Source organism: Empidonax traillii, unplaced genomic scaffold, assembly GCF_003031625.1.
Source record: "Empidonax traillii isolate 1590-97213 ecotype Southwest subspecies unplaced genomic scaffold, ASM303162v1 scaffold286:size1162393, whole genome shotgun sequence".
Taxonomy (NCBI): domain Eukaryota; kingdom Metazoa; phylum Chordata; class Aves; order Passeriformes; family Tyrannidae; genus Empidonax; species Empidonax traillii.
The window spans coordinates 106,972-124,237 of NW_020955479.1; the positions used below are offsets into that span (position 1 = coordinate 106,972).

Here is a 17,266-nt window from a genome sequence, read left to right on the forward strand (position 1 = left end):
TTTTAAATAAAGGTGCAGCATCTTCTAAATAATTTCAGTTTTATCAGCTTTTTTGTGAAGGGATGCTGCATTCTCAGACTTTTATAGTTTTAGATTCTGTATGATGTGGTATTGTATTTTCCATCCACTGTAGGGTAAAGTAAAGGCATTCTTTGCAGACACCTATGCCATTGTTTGGAAACGTTCAGATAAAAGTATTGGTATACTTTAAAAAAAAGAATTAAAAAAAAAAAAAAAAAAAAAAAAAAAAAAAAAAAAAAAAAAAAAAAAAAAAAAAAAAAAAAAAAAAAAAAAAAAAAAAAAAGAAAAAAGGAAAAAAAAAATTAACAAAAAAAGCCCAAAAAAACTCTACATTTTATTTTTGGACAAGCTAGTAATATAAGCTTGTTTGAAAAGTTAATTTGATAGGTTTTTTAAATGAATCATGAAGCTGAAAATAAATTTTTAGGTATGTTGGTGCTTAGTAGATTTAATAACTATTTTAAAAAAAATGCGTGAATTTAGTAAAAGACTTTTTTTTGTTTGTTTGTTTAATTTTTTTTTTCACTATGCATGTGTAAATGTTTGTAATCTGGCTTTTTCCTCCCCTTTCTCCAGTGGTATAAAAGAATTGTGCCGCTTTAATTTTTTTTTTTTTTTGATTTTTTTTTTTTTTTTTTGGGAAAAAAAATTTTGTTTTGTTTTGTTTTTTTTTCCGGTAAAACTTTTGGTACATTATTTGATGTTTACATTAAAATGTGACATTATACAAGGAAATTCAGATATTTTGCTAACTGTTTTGTTTGAGGAACATCATTAAAGAAGAGATTTAATGTTTGTCAAAGCTGTATCCAAATTAATCGAGACCTTCTGGGGATCAGAGTGGTTACCAGGTTCTTTACCCACGTGAGCTCTGTGAAGTTCTCCAAGAACCTGGCCCTTCACGAGTACAACCTGAAAACGTTAATGATGGGATATTAAAAGAGAAAAAAAAAAAATTAAAAGGAAGCAAATGTGAACAAAAGCTCAGAAGGTAAACTTTGTGGAGAAAGATCTCTGGCCTCGCACGCTGTCCCTGCTCTGTGGCTGGGGAGCTCCAGGGTGGGGAGGGAGAGTTTTCTCCTGTTTTTTTTTTGGTTGTTTTTTTTTTTTGTCTCCTTAGTTCTCCTTTTACACTTGAAATGACTTCAGATGTGGGAGCTGTTTTTCAGGGCTGAGCTGGGTGTAGCTGCAGGATCCCTCTATTTATTACTGTGGGAATGGAGATTTCAGAGCTGTGTGGGGGTGATTTCAGCTGCCCCTGGGACCCCTCACTGGGCAGCAGAGGCTGCTCCTGGTTCAAGCAGATTTTTGCTCTGGTTACAATCAGGTTTATTTTTTTTTTACATTTGGCTTCACGTTTTAAGGCAAGGGTCTTTATGAACTGGGCTTGATTTCAACTCAGTGCACTGCAGAGGTTTGCATATAAATCTTTTATTATAAATCTTATGGCTCAGAAACTTACCTGAAAACCTTTTTCCTTCTTTTTGCTGTGAAGCAAATCACACACGACTCGTTAATTTATTTCCTAATGTCTGTACCAAACAAGGGGGAGGGGACAGCCCCTGCCAAGTTGTGCTTTATCCCTTCAGCACCATCAAATCCAGAGGACCCAAAAAATGAGTGTAGAGGCCAAATTCTGCAACCTCGAACCAAGCAAAACTCCTGTTCCATGGGGTTTTTGCCGAGCTGACGGCTGCAGAAATGGGAAATCCATCAGCAGGGGCCAGTGGAAGTCGCCTCAGACTTGTTATTTTGGCAGAAGTGTGCCAGTTCTCCTCCCTGGAGCGCCTGGCACCGCTGGGAGAGACGGATCCGTGTGCCTGGAGCTTGTGGAGAGTCCCTGGTGGGATGTGCAGGCTGTGGCAGAGGACAGGTAGGGTTCAAATACCCCTCAGGGCGTTGGAATTTCAGGGGTTTCCAAACCACTCGTTTCTATGGAGCAGTCCTTTGATTCTGTTCACCGTTATTTGACTTTTAAACTAATAAACATCACTTGTTAATTTACTGCTCTCTGTCCATCAGTTCAAGGGAGATGGTCACGTCTCGCCACGTTTCACGCCAGCGTTTGATCTACACTGAAAACATGATGGAGAAAGGAGCTTTTTTTTCTCTCTTGAGTTACAATTTCTTTATGAAAATCCCTGCTGGTTTTGGTGCTACCTTGTCCTAAGTGCTCTCACCCAGCAGTTTGAGGATGGAATGGCAGAGAGTTTGGGACTCTCAGCTTTGATGGGAATCGCTGAATTTCTTAAGAGTGAAGGGTTTGTTTTTTTTTCCATAAGATTATTTCTTTGGCAATGTCTTCTCTGGCCATTGTATGTCACTTGTATAGTCCTGAGTGGGATTTTTGGGTTTTAGAGCAAATTATCCAATATTTATTGAAGTCATGTTTAGAAAACCCCCAAAGTGTATTATAAACTCTCCTAGGGCTTTAATCACACTCTTATTAAAATGAAATTAAGACTTCCAGATGGCTCCAGTGGGCACTGCTCCCTGTAAATAGGGAGCTGTTGCAGTTACAAGGAGAATTCAAAATTGTGAGTCTGGTTTGTGTAAAATGTCTCAGTTTGGAGGAAAATAATGGGGGTTTGGGCATCTACACCAAAAGGGTATTTGGCTCCTTGACTTTTTTTACACTTAAGAGTACAGTTAGTGCCAAATCACATATTCCTTTGAGAATAAACTTCTAATTGTGGTCTGTGGAATATTTAAACAACAGGGTCAATCCGGATCTAAATTTAGAAAGCTGGTATTTAACACCAAGAGTAATTTCTGGGTTTGTTTTCTTTAATTCCAGTTTATCGTGAGAGAAAAATCTGGATGCCTCATGGGAGGTTGTCAGTGTGGTGGTAAGAACTAATAAAGAATGGGGAGAAAGATTAAAAAAAATAATAATTATTTGGCTCCAAAAAAATGAAACTTTGGGGGTTTTTTTTGACCATTTCAAATAGAGCCTCCATCCTTTGAAAAGCCACTCAGGGAATGCAGCTGGGAGGTTGTCACCTAATACAGTTTGTCCTGGTTTTTTAATTGTGTGGCCCTTTTGCAGGATGTGAATCCTGCCACTGACTCTACAAACCCTGTGAGTACCATTCCCTGCTTTGATTAATTATTGTTTTGTTCCCAGATTTAGGGAGTTCAGCTGTTTTTTTGTGGTTTTTTTTTGCAGAGATCATGCTCTCTAAGCAGTTCTTTTGCTGGGTGTGTGGTACCTCGGTGCTGTAAGTGGCACCAGGAGCAGTGTTTGACCACTCCAGATTTCCTTCCCAGGCATATCAGAACCCGCACATTTCCAGGGCACTGAGCCCACCATGCTCTGCCCATATCATTGTTCAGCTCATTTGTTTTGTTAGTTTTAAAAGTTTCTGGTTTTCCTAGAAAAACTGCAGACAATTAACTTGTCAAGACAGATGGCGATGATCTATGGTGCCTATAAAAATTCGCACGTTGTATTCCCTGACATGAAATATGGGCTATTTCTGTTGGTGTAGCAATGCTTGAGCCGGTCTCTCTTCGGTAGCTGTGTCAGGGAGCAAGGATTGAATCCTTCTAAATTTGTTTTTTTCTTCCATTCAGGAGATGTGAAAGGATTTACAGCAGAAGTGTAGAAATGTCAGTTCGGTGTGGGGGTTTCGTTTTTTTTTTTGGTTTTTTTTGTTTTTTTTTTTTGGCAACTTCACTTGGGAGATGTTGAGGAGTTTTTTACCTCATTAAGGATTAATAGATGCTGCTGACAAATTACAGAACACGCTCTGTGATCTGAATTACCCAAGGCTGGTTAGAAGATGTTGTCAGTCCCTTTTCCATGAGACTTGGCTCCCTCCTGGAGGGTGGACACCTCCACAGGACCAGCTGGAAAGCCAGGGTGGTGCTCCCAGGGAGAGCTGGTGACACTGGGCACAAGGCTGAACCAGAGCCTGGGGTGCAGCCCTTTCTGTCACATGGAAAGTAGCCCAGAAATCCCAGATTATTCCCTTCTCTGCATTTCTCTGGACAGCAGCAAAGCAGCTCAGTGGCTGGATGAAGAGTGTGCACGTGTGATGTCTGCATGTCTTGGATTTACGTTCAGCAGCTCCACCAGAGCCAGCACATCCATCAGGGATGACAAAGCAAGAACAATCTCATCCTCTTCTTCAGTCAAAACAAAGTCATGATGCTCTTTTCCTGCCCCTTGGTGGCAGTGGAAAGGGGAGATGATTGGAATGGCTGCTTTTGGAGCAGGTCCCATTGCTGTGTGTGGGTTGTGGTGCAGAGCAGCCCAGTGCTCCTGTAAGTTATAAAGTGATGGGGTGTTCCAAGGGCCACTGTCCCACCCTGGAAAGTGGAAGCTTGTTTGAAATGAAGTTGACTGAGGTCTATTCTATAAATTTCTGCCCATGGTCAGGTTCCTGGCATGTGACTGTCCAACTGCAGTGCTGGGGCATGGTGTTAATCCCCAGGGCCCTCCCTGGGGCTGGCAAACAGCATCTCCTGGTGTTGATGACCTCGTGTCTCAGGTATGTTCCTCAAGAGCTGTCAGGCCCAGGAGGGAAAAGGCCCTTCTGCAGCAGGGCCAGGGGTCTCATTGCAGGGGTAGAGTTCCCAGATCTTTGGGACTTTCTGGGAACCATTTCCACAACTGTCAGAGCGAGGAGAAAAAGGTGACAGCCACAAGGAAGCGACGATCAGTGAAAAAACAAAGAGGTGAGTAAACCTGTGCCATTGTAAACTGCATGGTCAAACCCCTGAGCAGCCTGCATATGCTGGCTCTCTTCAGGCATGGACTAAGGGAGAAACAGGGGTTTGTACCAGGCTTTTTGGGTGAAATTCTCTCTGCACACCCCCATCTGAGCTCCCTGGTGAGCTCCTGGTTCCCCACGTTGGGCTGTTCCTGCAGCACCTCATTGCAGATGAAGGGTGTTGGAGAGCTCAGCTCCCTGCTTGCTAAACAGGCAGTTTTCTTCTTCAGGGTTGTTTGTCTGACACCTTTTCTGCACATTAAATTCACACAACACGGCGTTTAAAGACGAGGGAAGCAGATTCTCTCCACGCCTCACAGCCAACCTTACGTAAACACAAAACTTTCGCCTCTTCTGCTGCCCTGGCTGTGATTTAACACTTGGGCTTTGCAGGGTGATGGGCAGGGATCAGCAGCCAGAATCACAGCCCTGTGTCTCGTGCAGTGCCCTGGGGGGAGGGCTGGGCAGTGATGTTGGTAAAAGGATGTGCCCAAGGAACCCTTGACCAAAGGGCTCTGTGGCTCTGGTGGTGGCAGGACCAACGCTCGGGGTCTGTCGGTGGCTGGTGGTTGTTACTTGTCCTGCAAATCAGTTCACCTCTCTCTGGTGCATTTCCCATCAGTTCTTTGGCCACGTCCCAAGCCCCCGTGTGCTCCTGTAGGATGTGCAGCATCCCTGTTTGGCTCTGATGACTCCCTGCCAGCGAGAAAGTTTCTCCCCCATTTCCTGGTCCACTCCTGAAGTTCTGGTGGCTGTTCCTTGCTGTTTGCTCAGCTGAGAGAATGAGAACTGAAGCCAGTTACAGCTCCCCCCTCCAACATTCTATTCTTTTTCCTTTATGAAGGCCAATTACTTTTATTAAGTCTCAAAACACATTATCAGCTCTCCGGGAGAGAGGTTTCGATGTGGCAGAACGAACCTGCTGCAGGAGCAGTGCCTTTCCCACTGTGAATACCAATGACCAATTTAATGGACAGGTCCCTCTTCAGCAGTTCTTAATATCAGGGAGAAGAAAACGAAGCCATCCATGTGCTGCTCAGTCTGGCAGGGACCATATGGAGCAGGGAATGATCACAAAGCCTCAGCTGGGAGCAGGAGGAGGATAAAGCTCCGTGGGTTTAAAGGGCTCTGGCTGTGGGTGGAGGATCTCGCTGCAGGGAGCTGTGTGTTTTCTCTGCCTCGTGAGGAAAGTGAGCCCAGAGATGCTGTTAAAACCTTGGGTCCAGGCCAAACCCCAGCACTCACTGGGAATCTTCCCCTTACCCTCACTGGGCCGTGGATGAAGCGGATCAGCCCTGGTACAGGTGGGAGTGTGCACGAGGTGGGTGAGACCTTGCAAGGAGTGTTTGTCTCGAATGTTCGTGTCTTGCTCTTGAATACCACGAGGGGGATGAAGCAGCATCTTGCCTGGGCAAAAGGTTGGCCCATCAAGAACCTGCCTAGAGATAATTTTTCCCAGGAGAAGCGTTGCAGGAGAGGGAGGGCACTTCACGAAAGGTGCTTCCCAGGGATGTGGGATGTGCCCCTGCTCCATGTGGGGTGATGAACTTAGACCCATGTCCCCAAACCTTGCTTATCTCAAGCCCCTGGCACGTCTGAGGTGGTGATGATGGCTGAGCTGGAAATGCTGCTGTGCCTGCCAGCTGCTCAGCTTGGTTTGATCTGCCTTGTGTAGGTTGGGATGTCCCAACCCGGGGTCAGCCACCGCAGGGTCACACCAACTTACTTTCCTTTTTGTTGTTGCATGTGGAGGATCTCCCTAGAAACTAGCCTCTGTTTTCCTGAACAATGAAAATGCAAATTAAGAATGTCAGCTCTGTACCCAAAAATAAGATTTCAAAACCATTTAGCATTTCAGAGTGGCTCTGTGACAACTTGAAGACTTGCAGTTGTCTCTCATAATGAGAGACAGGCAGAGCTCCTCAGCTCACACTCACATCTGAGCACCAGTGAATGCTTTATCCCAAAACTTTATAATATATGTGTTATTTGTAGTGCTTTTCAACTTCAAAGAGCTTGAGAAACATTAATGCAACTTCACAAAAGGCTTCTGTTCTCGCTGCCACTCTGCTGATGGGGAGATGGAGACAAGCCTGAGTCTGGCTGGGGTTGCTGGGGCTCAGTGCACTCCAACGGGGTCTGGCTGATGGTGGGGCCCTGGGCAGCCCCTCAGGCCAGCACTTCATTGCTGGGGAATTTCTCCAAATGCTTGAATATGCCATGATTTCAGATCTCTCCAAATTGATCAGAGATTTTTCTGTTATGCATTCTATTTTCCTTTAGGACTGGGGACAGCTGAACGTGGAGGGAAGGACATTTAGTTCCCTTTTATCCTGATTTTTAAATCACAGGGTGAAAAATGTCCACTGTGAACCACGTGCTTTTTCCTACTTGGGGGAGAAAATGCCAGGCAGATTCTGAAAACCAAACTGTAAAGGAAGAAAAAGAAATAAAGAAAAAAAAAAAGAAAAAAGAAGACTGGTACTGAGGGACCATGATGGTGAAAAGGGTTTGGCTGGAGAGGTTGGGGGACCCCCAGTGCTGCAGATGGCCAGGCTGGGGGCCCTCCAGTTCTCCCAGTGCTTCAGGCAGCTGTGGCAGAGCCCTGCAGGGGCTCAGCAGCAAACCAGCCCTCTCAGCATCCCCCAGCACTGCCTCGGGTCTGCGCTGCTTCAGGCAGCACCAACTCGATGCTCTAGTGAGGTGCTCCCAGGGCTGGCTCTCTTGGGTGTTCCAGGCAAAGTCCTTTCCATCTTGGCAGCTGCTTTGAAGGGTTTTTTTCCTGAAATGTGGTTTTATCTACATGTCAGCAGTGAGCAGAGCAGGCTGTTTTTAAAAAGCCCATTCACGGGGAACTAATGAGAGCCCCGTGCAAACAGCACCCAGAATTACAGTGTCATCCTGGGCCCGGCAGAATTTGATGGGCCAAGTGATTCATCCATCAAAATAATTTTCCAGAAAATCATGCTACTGGAAGATTATGCTTTTTATTAAAGGAAAATATCACTCTTAGTGTTTAATACTTCTTGGCTTTGCCGCTGAAGTCTAAGCAGAACAAAAAACTCTTTTATCTTGTGGGGGTTTACGCTTGATTCCAAAGAATGGAAGTGCAGGGTGTGAATTTGGAGGGGAAATTTTTATCCTAATGCTACTCAAAAGTTCTGTTTTGATTTCATTTCAAATTTTAACAGTTTAATAGAAGAGCATAAGGATCCCCAGCTTATTCCAGAATGATGAACTAACCCTTCTTAGGGAGGGAGAGGAGCACAAATGGGAACGTGGGCTCCTCATGGAACCAGAGCTTCTCACTGTGTCTCTATAACCAAGTAATTAATGTATAAAAGCCTGATATCCCTCACAAATCTGCACCCCACCACACCAAACACCTTCTCCCTAACAAAGCTGTGCTCTCTGTGGCCTGAGCTGTCTCAGCTACATCAGCACAGGGCACCCCAAGCTGGCACAGAGCAGTGCCATTCACCCACAGCCAGGATGGTGCTGAGTGCTCTTTCTGCTTTCTTCCAAAAAAAAGGAAAAAAAAAGAAAGAAAGAAAAAAAAAGAAAAAAAAAAAAGAGAGAGAAAAAAAAAGAAAAAGAAGGGGAGAAAAAAAGGATAAAAAGAGAGGAAAAGAAAAGGAAAGCAATAATTACAATTGAACATGCCTTGGTTCAGTAATGACTCACTGATGGAGAGCACACTGTAGAGTGAGACCCAGGCATTTTAAAAAATACAAATCTTGTCAGGACCCTCTCTGGACTCTTTCCCATGCTGGGAGCATCAGTGCTCGGGCTCTGCATCCATGCAGGTCTCCCAGGGGTTCTGGGGGAAGCGGGGCAGGGCGATGAGGAGGAGGGCGATGCCGCAGACGAAGAGCAGGACGAAGGCGGCGCAGGCACAGGCAAAGGACCAGGAGTAGCTGTACTCGATCCACACCGTGTCCTCGCTGTCAATCATCCTCTTCACCGACTGCCTCATCACTTCCACCGAGATGATGATGCAGAGACCTGAAGGGAGAGAGGAGCAGTGGGCTGAGTAACCAGCTGTCAGTTTTCCATCCTTAATTACCCACCTCGTGTGTCGTTTCCATGCAGGGAGAGTCACAGGTGAGTCACTGACTCCAGTGTTGGAAGGAACCAGTGCTCGGGACTGCTGAGAGCTCTGCTGTAACCCAGGTCAGCTGGTGACTTCTTGGGTGTGATCTGGGATGGGAAACTCAAAGTGGGGGAGGAATAATTGCATTCCCTGGGGAGCTTTCCCAAAGGTTGAGTACGATTTTTCCTGAGGTGACAATTTGCACCTCTGTCTTTGCCTCATCGGGGCATGTCAAGGTATTCCTGGCTCATGTGAAAACGCAGTCTTCGTGTGCTCAGGGCCCAGCTGTGTGTTTTGGGCCTGGATCAGCCATTTCTTTGGTTTGAGGCTTAAAAAATGAGATGGAATATTCTATATCCCTGGTTCAGACTGGGGTTGGCAGTGATTATGGCAGAAATACCCTTTTTAAGGAGTTGGAGAAAATACAGATGAGGTGGTGGGCAATGCACTGAGCAGGACGTTCTCATACCACACGGGGACTGGGAAGGAAATGCCATTTTCAGGGCATTTCTAGGAGTGTTTCCATCCTCCCATGATCCATGTTAGGTTTCCCTGTGTTGTCCCATGACCCAAGTGCAAGACTGTGAGTACCTGCAAAGGTGTAGAACATGGATGCTGGTTTCAGCAGATAGTCCCTCTTCTTCCTGAAGGATAAGAGGACGCAGATCGTCCCGATGATCGCGAAGCCAACGCTGAAGATGGCAATGGCTGCAGCTGAAATGCTGTATTCTGCCAGAGGGAGGAAAAAAAAAACAAAACACCAAAAATGACACAATGTGCACATTTTGAGCCATCAGCTGTGGTGACATTGTGGTGGGTCACTCTGAGCACTCTGAGGGGGTGAGGTGGCTCTGGTGGGTTATTCCCCTCACGTAACAACAGGGGCAAGTACTGGCCGTGTATCTTTTGAATGAGAAGGGTAGAAAATCAGAGCAGGAGGGGGAAACACTTCCTGAACACTTGCTGAGAGAGCACAGGGCACTTTTGCTCATCAGCCCACCTGGGTGGGGCTGATGGACTCAACTTCTTCAGGGCCTGGGATTAAACCCTCCCAAAAAGTGCTGGTTTTTGCTCTGGACACTTCCCCCAGCCCCAGAAACCTTCAGTGCCCGAATGGAGGGGGAGACTTGCTAATCGAATAATTCGGGCCTTCATTTGCATATTGTGTTCATTTTCAGATTAGTTTAATATTTAACACAGGTAGCCATGCGTGAACATCACAGTGCCTGATGATATTTGCCTTTCAAGGCATTTTAAAAAATATATCTCCCAGGCAAAATCATGAAGAGCTTCTCTGCCTGTTCCTAATTAGCTCCCATCCAAACGAGCTGTTTCTGCGAAGGGGAACAGCAAATCACTCTTTGTTCTCACTGTTTTTCATACCACCCTTTTATTATCATTTCCTTAATGTTTCTCTTTACTCTGTGCTGGAACTGCCTGAAAGACTTTATTTCAATGTAAACTCTTAAGCTTTTCCCTGTGCCCCAAAGAAAAGAAGTCCTTCCTGATATTTCTTCTGCAATGCTGTGAAGGCACTGGGTGCATTTTTTAAGATCAGGTGGTTGGATCTGATAGTCCAGGTGAGCAAAAGCAGGTGGCTCTGATACATGCTCATCTGTCCACTTAAAATTCCTAATCTTTCCTGTCTTAGGAAGCTGCTGTTTTAGAAAACCCCTTTTCCAGGATTTTCCCACCGTTACAATTTCCACTGGCAGCCAAGCGGATTGTTTGATACCCATAGTGTAACCACTGGCTCGTGTTTCCCACAGTAAAGGTGTTGTGTGGCAAACTAGAAAGGGGTTTGTCCTCAATGAGAGGGTGAGAGAGAGAGAGGAGCACGTTAGGGGGGCCCTCAAAACATTTGGCTTTATCAGGGGCTTACTAAAAATGTGAAACCTGTCTGTGAAAGACTGTTTTTCTGTGAACACTGTGCATGTCCTTGCAGAGGATTCCTGTTCCTTCTCTCCATCGATCGCTCCATTTTTTTACATGACTTTCATATAAAATCAATGGGAACCATAAAATTCCTAATGGTCTTCAGAGAGCCTCTGCACTTCTTTTCGGGGTCAAGGCTCTGCCTGGGGTATGATTTATTCATTTAGGGTTTATTAATATCTTCCCCTTCCATGGCAAAGGCTGAGTGTCACGGGTAGTGCCAATGTTTTAAAGTCATTTTTTGTGCTGAAAAGACTCTTTGCAGTTTTCCTGTGTGTTGACATTGTTATATATTTGTGGGACAACTTAGGTAAAATCATGTTTAGGGGTGTGATCATATATAAAAATAATTCTTTCCAGGAAGCTGGGATTTGACCTTGTGCAGGGCATTTTCCACACGTTTCCCTGCTGATGGTGTCTGAGAGAAATTCCTCTGCTGCTTTCAGTGAAACCAGGGCTGAAACCTCATTTTGGGGACCCCTTTACCTTTGATCTTCTATGCCCTCCACTTCATATAACACTAGGAAGATACTTTTTTGGAATCGTTCTTACCTTTCTGAGTGGTTACTTCAAATATCTCTGAGGTCTCTCCTGGAGTGAAGTGCTTGAAGTAGGAGCAGTTGTGGTCTGAAAGGGAAAAGGAAACTCAATTTTGTGCACTGGGAAACTTCTGATAAAATGTAGTAAAACTGAATTAGTTTTTTTTTTTATTGGTGTATCAAACTTGCAATGTTTTTGAGCCTTGCTACCCCTGGTGATGCTGAGAAGCTGGAGCTGGACCTGATTTCCTTGGGAGCAGCTGAGGACACGGGCATGCCAGGACACCAACTCCAGCACAGGCCAGGCTGAAACCCCTCTGATACCTTTTTGTGGGCTTTGCACACTGATTGCTCATCTGTTTAAAATATGAATTACAGATAATTTTTCTTGTTCTGTCTTTGGCCATCACACATTTCTACCCCCCTGTGTTGCTGTGTTTCCTGGGGATGAGACCTGCCGTGCCCACATCTGAGCTGGCAGCTCAGCTCACCTCCCCTCCCCGCTGCCAACCCATCCACAGTGGCATCCCCCTCCTGTGGTAAGACTGGAGTCCAAAAAGGGAGGACAAAGTGTTCTCACACACCTTCTCCCTCACAGATCCTTGTGGGGCAGTGGGGGGATGTTGCTGCGTGGGGTGGGATGTCCCCACCATGTCAGGGTCCCGGAGATGAGGCTGCTGCAATGCAGCAAAGCACGTGGTGGATGCTGAGGGCTTTATTTTTTTATTTTTTTTTTTTTGGCTGTCAGTAAAAAAAGACCACAGCTATCTGAAGCCCAAACAGTTGTCCAGGGAAGGGAAAGCTGCATGAACCAAGTGCAAAGAGGCTCTCGTTCAACTGGGCTTCACTGAAGTTTGATCCCATCAGGGCACTCTATTCAGTGAGTTTGAGAAGACAGCAGACTGTGGGGCAGGGGGATATGGCAGGAGGGAGGTTGGTGGCTGAGTCTCTCCATGGCCACAATGCCTGCTCCTCCCCTGCCCAGTGAGGGTCAGCAGTGGGGCAGTGGCACTGCTGCCAGTGGATTCACAGGAGACCTCCAGCCTCAGCGGGATGGGAAGGGTCTGCTGAGGACCTGCTGACTTGGAGCTTTGGCAGCAGCAGGGTTGGGGTGGAGGGTGTTCTGGCTATTTATAGCTGATTTAATTGAAGGGTTGGAAGGGTGTGGAGCTGGGAGAGCAGTTGCTCGCCAGGAATTTGGCTGGGAGGGCACAACCGTGGGGACGCTCTGACTGCACCACTCTGCTGGAGGGGACACGCTCAGCACCCACCCAGCACCCCCCCGGCACCCCAGGGTGGGCTCCCATCACCCCAGGAAACAGTGCCAAGGCTGCACGAAACACAGGCAAGCAAGGGGCCTTGGTTAATGCCAGCATCTCATCCATTAATTAACGGCTATCAGGAGTGAGCACCAGCTGCCAGGAGAAGCCAGGAGAGAGTCTGGGAGGATGTTGTGGTCCTCTCCTCCAGCACAGGTAGTGGGGGGAAGCCTGAGCCAAACTGGGTGCTGGACCCCCCAGGGAGTTGCTGTGGGTTGCTGCCTGTGTCCATTACAGCATGAATTTCCCTGGCAGAAGATCCCAGTATTTTTACCTGTTGGTTCTTGTGGGGTTTTTTTTTCTGCCATGTAAATGGCAGATGCTGCAGTTACTGACTCAAGGAGGATTCATTTTCCCTCTCCCAGGAGAAAGGCAATTGCAAAGCAGTGTTTTTGGGCCTGTTAGTGGAAGATTCCTTCGAGACACTCTTATATACCTGATTTTGTAAGCTGACTTGTATTTCATCTGCAGATCCTCCTTGCTGGCGAGGTTAATGCTTAGCTCTGGCATCTCCTGACCTGTTCTTTATTATCCTTGCAACCAAGTGGAGGAAATATATTTGAACTCGGCCCTCTGTGACTGAAATGGCAGATTTTGAGCCCCAAAGCAGTGGTTTTTGTGTCTCTGCTGGTGCCTCAGTGGTGGCCAAGTCTGAGCATTGTATCTGGTGATCCCAGTCTGGGGAGCATTTGGCTCCTGTGCTAAATGGAAAGGAGATGGGATGAAACCGGGGCACTTTATTTTGAGATTGTTTGGTTTGGCTTTTAATTAATTCTGTGAAAAGCCTGAATTACAAGAAGCCCCCCAGGCAGTACAAAGCCTGGTGAAAGATGGTGAAGCCATCCAGACATGGTGTGGTGGGGAGCACAGCACAGCCCTGTGTCCACTGCAGGTGAACCAAACCAGCCCAGTCCACCCTCCATCCTCATAAACCATCGTTTGGAGATGGACTTGTCTGCAGAAAATGAAGCTGCATCTTCTTGGGGCTTGTAGCAAAGCTCTGCCAGGATATGATAAAAGGAGTCATCACAGAAGGGGTTTATCTCTATGGAGGGCTGGGAGGGGGCTGGAGCCCACTTTGCTCTTGTACCTAAAATGGACACAGCATGTGGGGGGTTGTGGCAGGATGGGTGGTTAGAAAGTCCTGGATCTTAGTGTGAGGTTTCCACTTGTGTTAAATCTGGGAGACAGGACCTGCTGCAGCGATTAGAGGAGCTGTTAGAGCGGTGGAGGGGTCAGGCCTTGGGCTCTGACCTGGCCAACAAGGCCTTTGACACAGAGTTTTGGAGATGGTATTTCCAAGTGGTTTAATTTCACACCTGTCTTGCAGAGTGAGCCTCCTGTATGGACACGGGGAACGAGACAGCCCTGCTGAGAACCCATTTGCTGAGCACTTTGCCTGCACTCAGGATCCTGTATTTACAAGGACTTCTTTAAGCTGTTGAGCAGCCCCTGCTGCTGCCCAGAGCACAGGAGCCCACTTTGCAGGACAGCACAGACCTGGAGTTACGGGCAGTGACACTGAACTCTGTTTACAGCTGGTAATAAAACGCCTCCGTGCCCGCCGACCTCAGTTAAAAATGTCTCACTATTAATCTGAATTTGCCTGGTTTTAACAGCCTGATCTTTCTATTTGTTACAGCAGGATGCTGAACCCTTTTCAATTCGTCAACACCCTCGGAAAGGCGCTGTAAAATTTTAAAGCTCTGCCTAAATCACAGCCCGGCTTTGTGGACTGTGAGCCAAGTGATCCTCCCCACTCTGCGCTGTGCTGAGCTCAAAGCCTAATAAATAACGTTAATCATGCCATCCATTTCCTCCACAGGGAGCGACTGGTAAATGGTTATTAATTCAGTGATAAATTCTGATGCTTCTTTCCCAGTCCTGGCAGTAATGTCTGGTTATGTCTCACGATTTTCAGGAAAAGCAGTGCCCGCATCTGCTCTTGCGCCGTGCGTTTGTTCATTCACATTTTCTCCGCCGCTGCAGGTTCCCCAACCCTGGTGTTTCCCTGCTGACATCCCTTCCCAGAAGTGTGAAATCAATCTAACACGGGCCGTGTGGCCGCGGCACTGCTCAGCAGCCCGAGCCGCCCCTCCCCTGCTCTGCTCCTCGCCCGAGGAAAACGGGGAGAAAGATATTTATGGGGTAATTGAGGCGTGAATTTCACCCTCCGAAATGTGACTGTGGGTGCAGAACACCCCCCGAATTCCCCAATGTCTTTAGGAGGTGGAAAGCCAGCTCCGGCGTGGGGTGGGCAGCTCAGCCCCTCCACCGTCCCCAGTTATTCCGTGCCTGGCGGAACGCGGCGCTGGGATGGGATTCAACGCCTGTGCGAGCACATGCTGATGTCTGTCAAAGACAGCGGCTGCTTTCCTGTGCCCTGCCTGCGAATCTGCTTTGTGCAGACAGCTGGATATTTATGAGCTTTATATTTACCCCACAGTTGTGCAATTTTGCTGTTTATCCACCGATCTCTGTTGTTTTTTTCCTTCCGTGGGAGTTCTCCGTGCGCGAGGGGAGGCGCACAGCGAGGGATGCTTTTCTTAGGCACACGTAAGTACCTTCGTGAGAGACATTAAGCATATGGATGACACACTCCCAAGTTTGGTTAGAGGCAGATCCACGCAGCTGAGGCTGAGCTCCCCTCTTCACAACACGTAATTTGGACCAGAGAGATAAAGAATTGCAGTGATACGGGGAATATACAGTCAGCCCAGGCAGGAAGATTTTTCACAGGAAATTTTCAAATACGTGTTAACATATATTTCATTTCAAGCAGCGAGTCTAACGCGAAGGCAATCCTGTTATATTTCTGTTCTGGAAAGCATCCAGTCCCCTCTAAGCCTTCTGAAAGAGCAGCGTGGCTCAGTCACAGAGGGAGGGTATTAGTGCAAACGGCGCGGATGTTGCTGACTTGGCAATCAGCAAAAACATAATGAGCTCCTTTAACCATGGGAATGGAACAGCCTTCCCGGAAAGCCGTCGTGCCCGCTGCCCTCCCCATCGATTGGGCTGGAGGTGCCCGTGGTGGAGACATGTGTGGGAGCAGGTGCCTCCAGTGAGAGGTGAGGAGGCTCCGTAAGTCCTTGAGAAATTGATTCAAACTCGGTTTATGACTTTTCTTTCTGGAAGTTGGCAAACCACGCTGCAAGTCCCTGTTCCCCCCTGCCCTGAGGAACGGCTGTTGCTGGAATAGCTCAGAGATAACTCAATGCCCTCCCTGAACAGGCAGTTCCTCCATGGTTATGTGGATAGGGAAATCCTACAGATCCAGCTGTGTTTGGTGGGCACATAAATCCTCTCTCTTGCCCGCTGCTGTCAGCAGGCCTGAGTGCTGCAGGGCCTTGGCTGGGGTTCAACAAAATTCCCTCCATCCCCATTTCCCTTTGTGATTTCCACCGTGCCTGATCCTCCTCCCCTTCTCCCCGCCGCCGTCAGGAGACTCAAATATGGTCACAAACAGACGTGCAAGGCAACCCAGCACACGCTCCCAGCAGGAGGGATGACAATGGGGTGTGCTTGCAGAGCAGCACCGAAACAGCCCCGTGCAACCCCATCCCCAACTAAGGGCCGAGCCCCATCCTGAACTGAGTGCCAAGGGACACAGAGCCTGTTTTCCTTCTGCCATGTCCTAAGCAAAGCCTGGCCTGAGCGCCTGGTGCTTTCTCCCGAGCAGGGGCGGGCGGTCACGTACCTCCTGGCAGGCTGATGGGCCCGCAGACCTTCTCCTTGGGGCCTTGCTCCTGCACGTAAATCCTCTTGGTGCAGAGCCTCCATAGCCCGAAATGAGCGGCCTCGCAGGTGGCGTTGAACTCCTCCACCTTGGGGCTGAGCACGGCCCAGTGGTCCGTCACCACGGCCGCGAAGAGCAGCGAGATGCCCACCAGGATGATGGAGAACGTCAGCCGCACCTTCAGGGGTTTGCTGTCGTCCATCCCGCTCCGGAGCGGCGCTCCCGGCCGAGCGCGGCGGGCGCTTCGCGAGGGCTCCCGAAATCCTGGCGCATCTGAGCGTGTTTGGAAATGTCAGCTCCGGGGAGAGTGGCCGCAGGCAGCTGCTGGGCTGTGTCAGCGGGTGCCCGGGAGGCTGCTCACGAACAGCTCAGCTTTCGGCTGCCCCGTCCCACCCGCCTTGTTTTGGATTCCCATGGCCGGGCGCGCTCGGCGCAGCCACCGCGGCCGCCGCTCAGGGGCTGCGATGTCTTGGCTTGCAGCATGCCCAGAAATAGGCATTAATAGGACCATTAACTTCTCAGCGAGGTTATAAAAACATCTGTGTTTATAATAGTGCCGGGCCTGAGCTCAGGCTGATCCCAAACAGTTTAATGGCCCCAGAGCCCTCGCGCCGCACGCCTGCGGCTCACGGTGGGCTCTGCACGGAGCTCGGAGCTGGATGTCCCTCCAGAGCCCAGGACTGTGGCAGAAAATGGCAAAATAAGGCAACTTGTTTATTGATTTTTATGATAATTTTTTGTTTTGTTCTGTTTTGTTATATTACTTTTTATTAACCTGAACTATTCTGAGTAGTTGGGGGCCTTTTTTTTTCTGGTCGTTGTTTGGGTTTTTTTGTTTGGGGGGTTTTTGTGGGTTGTTTTTTTTTTTTTTTTTTTTTTTTTTTTTTTTTTTTTTTTTTTTTTTT

At 47.6% G+C, this 17,266-nt stretch overlaps 1 protein-coding gene across 1 annotated transcript; it reads right to left on the reverse strand.

Annotated features, from left to right (window-relative positions):
* Window positions 1-7,707: 7,707 nt before the first annotated feature.
* CACNG1 (calcium voltage-gated channel auxiliary subunit gamma 1) lies at window positions 7,708-16,627 on the reverse strand. Its single transcript, XM_027890371.1, has 4 exons — window positions 16,323-16,627; window positions 11,320-11,394; window positions 9,424-9,561; window positions 7,708-8,744 (listed from the first exon to the last, which is right to left on the reverse strand). Exons 1-4 carry the CDS (start codon window positions 16,561-16,563, stop codon window positions 8,518-8,520), a joined length of 681 nt encoding a protein of 226 aa, XP_027746172.1. The 5' UTR covers window positions 16,564-16,627; the 3' UTR covers window positions 7,708-8,517.
* Window positions 16,628-17,266: the final 639 nt, after the last annotated feature.

Excerpts from the sequence above, each read along its gene's own strand:
- CACNG1 (XM_027890371.1), bottom strand. The coding sequence starts at position 16,563 with ATGGACGACAGCAAACCCCTGAAGGTGCGGCTGACGTTCTCCATCATC. Across the intron at positions 11,395-16,322 it reads GCCCATCAGCCTGCCAGGAG|ACCACAACTGCTCCTACTTC; the intron begins GTACGTGACCGC and ends TTTCCCTTTCAG. Across the intron at positions 8,745-9,423 it reads CATGTTCTACACCTTTGCAG|GTCTCTGCATCATCATCTCG; the intron begins GTACTCACAGTC and ends CTCTCCCTTCAG.